Source organism: Monopterus albus, unplaced genomic scaffold, assembly GCF_001952655.1.
Source record: "Monopterus albus unplaced genomic scaffold, M_albus_1.0 scaffold67.1, whole genome shotgun sequence".
Taxonomy (NCBI): Eukaryota; Metazoa; Chordata; class Actinopteri; order Synbranchiformes; family Synbranchidae; genus Monopterus; species Monopterus albus.
This window is the reverse complement of record NW_018127947.1, coordinates 1,484,132-1,489,187: the sequence shown is the minus strand read 5'-3', so window position 1 is coordinate 1,489,187 and position 5,056 is coordinate 1,484,132. Positions and strand designations below refer to the sequence as shown.

Below are 5,056 nucleotides of genomic sequence, written 5' to 3'. Positions count from 1 at the left end.
TTACACACCGACTCAACATTAATCTTAGTGACCTCCGACTGGCGAAGTCGGGAGTCATTAGCGCGGACGTGAATAACAACCTTACTGTATTTACGCTTATCCTTAGTCAGCAGCTTCAAATAGGATTCAATGTCGCTCGCTCTGGCCCCAGGAAAACATTTGACTATGGCCACCGGTGTCTCTAGCTTCACGTTTCTGACTATGGAGTCTCCAATTACCAGAGTAAATGGACTCATTATGTGAAAGAACACATGTCCCAGTAATGTCTCTAATACTACTGGATCATTACTGTGTTCATCACTTTAATGCTGCAGCTAGTAAAGGTGGAGCTGATGTTAACTATCTTATATACTTATACAGTGAAGAACTTTCCATCCTGCTGGGGAGCTGGTGGATTTCCCACAGGGATCAATAGAGTCTGATGATTCTACTGTGTTTGGTTTGATTCATCTGATTCTGGAAAGGAACTGAAGTTATCAGGTACATGTAGTGTAGTAAAAAGTACAAGGTTTGTCTCTGACATGGAGAAGTATGAAGTAGAAGAAAATGGAAATGTTCAAGTAAAGATACCTCAAAAGTATACTTCAGTAAATGTACCTTCCAATTCTGATAACATTATCAATCCCCAGAGGGAAGTTCTGGTGTGACTGTAGCAAAAGGTGGAGTTTTTTCAGTTTAATTTTATGTACTAGGTTAAAGTTAACATGCACCACCTCCTTGTTTTAACTTAATATAATGAGCAGTCACATCTGATGTGTTCACAGAACGTTTCTCCATCTGTGCAGACTCGAGTTCACTGTGGAGGCTGACACCGACACCCTGATCTTTTGCCACGGAGGAAGGTGAGCAATCAGTTTTCACACACTTGTCAGGATGTAAAATTTGACATCTCTTCACTGAACCCCAGAATAGTTCAGTAGTTTTAGGAGTTGGCATCTGGCTGGTAGACAGACTCCTGCACTAACAGTTTAATGTTCACAATGGATTAAATGTCTGTCATTTGAAAGAAGAGGCTTGTAGTCACGAACCCACAGAGAATCATCAGCTTCCTTCAGCTCTGCAGAGTTTTTCATGTCTCCCAGCTCGTTATGGTTTTACAGTCCTCAGCATTACTTTGATTCAATCTTTGATCATGTTGTGTGTCTACAACCTGCTGAGTAGACAGGCCCAGTCAGAGGCCAGTCGGTGAACAGAGTGGAGCAGTTAGCGGCTCCAGAGCCAGAGGTTTCCCTCAGGAGGTGGTGGACACCAAAGACAGAGCTGAAAGACTGATGGCTTCATCAGATGGGCACACATGACTCCAAGAAAGCTGTTAAATGCTGTATGTAAAAGCGCAGTTTGCCAACATGTCTGGTGTTATTTTGACCAATGCTAAGTAGGTCAAAGATTATTTATATGGCACTTTTCTGAACCAGAGCTGCAAAGTGCTTAACAGTAGAGGAAATAAGGATCATAAAAATAGTAAAAAGAGATGAATTCGGTGCAGTGTAAAAGTGGATAACGATGTTCAGCTGCCTCTGTTTGATTCATGTCAGGCAACCGCTGTGTGGCAGCAACAAAACAAACGACCTCACATTCAGAGTTCCCTTTATTTTTTTGAAATGTTAAACAAGAATAGCTAAATTACATAAATACGTCCTGTTCGTGTCTTTGTACAAACAGCGATCATGGAGCAAACATGGAGCAGAGGCTGAGCTCAGGCGGATGTGTCAAACAGCTTCTCGATCATCTCCTCCACATCCTCCGGCCGGTACTTGTGATACTTCTCTGTGTTCTTGGTGAAAGAGATGTTAGCACATCTGGAGGAAATTCAAAAGAAACAAATGTGAAGATAATCAGGAGGGCTCCGACCAGCAGCCATCTGATAAACTGTACAGGACCTGTCATTCACAGTTACGTTGTGGTGGGTAGTAAATCCTATTGTGGCATTAGCAGCAGAAAGTATGGTACATGCTACGACCATTATTTTTTTTTTAAGAGTGCAGGTAAAATGGTATAAATAAAAGTAGACCATGGCAGTTGTAGTTGATGTCCTGATCAAGGTTTCCTCGCTAAGCTGGTCTTTAACCAGTAGTGTATGTGAGTATGTGTACTGTCCCCCATAACCCTGGCATCCTGATTCCTCCTTGCCGTAGCATTTGTGTAGTACCTCGCTAGGCGGATAGCATTAAAGGCCTGACACTGTGCCCTGGCAGTGAATTGAACCCCAACCTGCCATGCCAAAGTCAGTGGTGTTAATGGCAGGTCGTACACCGACTGTATAGGGACACATTTAGAGCCTTTACTGGTTGCTGTTTTCTCACATAACAGGCTTTAGAACACTTCTGCTATTGGTTGACACAGCTTAGCAAGGAGAAAGGGGGTGCTTGGCATCATATTTTTATACATGCCGACAAGGACACAGTGAATCCTGACATTTGTCCAGCCCCCAGTTTGTGTCTCACCTCTTCAGGAAGGTCTGGTAAGCATGGGACACCACTTTCTTCTGAGCCTGGCGTATGAAGTCTCGCTGGTCTTTGTCCGGGATGGCCCACCCCTTCTGGGTCTTACACAGCTCCTCCAAGCCATCATTAAATCCCTGAGAGGCAGCAAGGACAGAGAAGCAGGTCAGAACTCCATCTGGTTTGTTGAGAAGTGCTGAAACATGTGGTGCAAAAAAGTACCTTAAATTTGTCTTTGATCACTTGTCGCTCTTTGTCTTTCAGCTGGAGGAAGATAAGAATTATTAGTGAGAAATTAATAGTAGCAGTACTTGAAGTAGAAGCAGAAAAAGGGAAGTACTAGAAGAAGTAGCGGGAGTGTTAAAAAATAAATGGTAGCAGCAGAAAGTAAGGAAACCATTGGAATTACCTGGTTTTCTACATGATTTGGTCAAAATAATTTGATCCTCATCCAAGTCACAAGTACAGACAAACATGATGAGTTTAATCTAATAAAAATTGTTCATGTCTATACTGAAAACACCTATTAAATGTTCACAGTGCTGGTGCAAAAAGTGAGTGACCCCTCAGATTCTCATCTGGTGTTAACATTGACGGTCACCGTCTTCCTGCATCACCCAGCTCCTACTGAGCCTCAGCTGGTAGACAGCCACCCTGACACTGTCCTGTAGGACTCCTTGATAAACTTGGGAATTTATTTCCCCCTCCAGGATGGAGTATGAAAGGAGTCCTACAGTGTCAGGGTGGTGATGCAGCAGCACAGTGACCATCAACATTAACACTGGTCCTAAACTCCTCCTCAACACTGTGCAGGTCTGATCCACAGCTACAGGAAGAGCTTGTTTGAGGTTACGGCTGCCAGACGAGCTACAGGACCGGTTACTGAATCTGAGGGTTCAGTCACTTTTTCCAACAGCACTGTGAACATTTAATAAGTGTTTTCAGTGTAGACATGAACGTTTATAACTGTTTGTGTGCTATTAGCTTAACCCTTGAGTTCCTGACAAAAGGGTCACACAATTGTCCCTAGGACCAAAATCTGCCACATTCCCAAACACAGCAATAAAATTATTATAAATTCATATTTTTTCCACTTTAAACTAGCCAATCTTTTAGAACTACTTCTGCCTGAAATATGCATATCAAATATGAATTATATTTCTGGACTTTTTAACCCTTTATAGGTCAGTATGTTGTCATAACCCCTCTTTTTTTCAATGGGGAAAAAACAAAAAAAATGAAATGATTTTCAAAAAACATTTAAACCAGTATTTGATTATTATTATTAGGCCCTGGGATGGGTCAGTGATTGGCACCAACATTGATTTTGATGCATTACATAAATTCACACCCAGACATAATGCATTGCTATAACATCAAATGCTATTTTTGATGCTATATTTATCCTACAATAAAGTAATGCATCGCGCTGTGTGTTTGCGCATATTTGGTTCATTTTACGCCATTAGAACAGCTTCACGTGTGAGCGCGCACACACAGACCTATACTGGATCAATATAACATTGAAACTGATATGCACTTTATCAAATCCATTCATTATTAGCAAGTCAGCCTTACAAAATACAGTGGAAAAAGTAGATTTTGGTTTTGTTTTGGCTGCAGGCTTCGAAAATGGAATCATGTCACCATCTGGTGGATGACTATCAGAATTACAAGTTGGGACCAAGTACTTCAAAATGCAATTGCAACACAGCGCAATGCATTACTTTATTGTAGGATAAATATAGCATCAAAAATAGCGTTTTTAAATGGGGTTCAATGGGGCAGATTTTGATCAAAGGGTCAATTACGTGAAGATTTTTATATCTTAGCCATTTTAGGCAAATTTAAAGAAGTTGGACCACAATTTTTAAATAATAAATATCCTGTGCCAAATTTGAGCTACATTCATTTAATACAGCCAAAATGGCTTAAATGAAAATTGAAATGGCAGGTTTTGGCTCTAGGGTCTATAGAGGGTTAAGATCATTGTGTTTATATATACTTAAGCTGAGCAGACACTGGATTCTACCTGATTTTAGAATCTGTGGAAGTAAATCCCCATTGAAACATCAGGGACCATGAAGCACATTTTGAGCTCTGTTCACTCTGCAACTCAGCATTTGAGAGCTCATAGGCTCAGGTTTGTGAGAGCGTGTTCCCGGCCATGCACGAGTCTGCACTCTCAGATTTCTCCACTGGAGTTTGTGAGAACATCTATCTCTGACAGTGGTTTTGAAAGTGGACAAAACAAGTTGAGAGCGCTCTTCACTTTAGTTAGAATTTCGAATTTGAGAGCAATGAAGGACAGAATCATGAGCGGAAGAGATGATTTTAGCAGCTGGGATCCTACATTGTCCTCAAATCTGTGCCTGTACACACTCAGGTTCTGAGTTGCATAGTGAAGAGCACTCGCAGCTTGTCTTTTCCACTTTCAAAAGAGACGGACAGATGCATGCATGGCAGAGTTGCAAAGTACAGTTCGAAATGTGGTTCATGCTCCCTTTTGGCAGGGATGCACTTCAGTTCGATTCAGTTACCCCCAACTAATTTGGAATCTGGCTAAATTTACAATCAGTTGTCGTTTGACGTCACGGGGTCAGTCCAATGAAAAC

At 41.5% G+C, this 5,056-nt stretch overlaps 1 protein-coding gene and 1 long non-coding RNA gene across 14 annotated transcripts in view; one reads left to right on the top strand and one right to left on the bottom strand.

Moving 5' to 3' along the window:
- The first annotated feature begins 437 nt into the window (after nucleotides 1-437).
- LOC109962703 (uncharacterized) lies at nucleotides 438-1,749 on the top strand. The gene is made up of 3 exons (XR_002275304.1): nucleotides 438-480; nucleotides 786-842; nucleotides 1,663-1,749. It is a non-coding gene; the product is annotated as an uncharacterized LOC109962703 (long non-coding RNA).
- exoc7 (exocyst complex component 7) overlaps nucleotides 1,576-5,056 on the bottom strand; it is a 15,851-nt gene continuing 12,370 nt past the window's right edge. For all 13 annotated transcript variants that reach the window (XM_020604608.1, XM_020604610.1, XM_020604613.1 and 10 more), the window contains 3 exons: nucleotides 2,664-2,705; nucleotides 2,445-2,578; nucleotides 1,576-1,799 (listed from right to left, as the gene is read on the bottom strand). In XM_020604608.1, coding sequence (XP_020460264.1) covers nucleotides 1,697-1,799; nucleotides 2,445-2,578; nucleotides 2,664-2,705 — 279 coding nt within the window. In that variant the 3' untranslated portion in view covers nucleotides 1,576-1,696. The remainder of the gene's footprint in view (nucleotides 1,800-2,444; nucleotides 2,579-2,663; nucleotides 2,706-5,056) is intronic.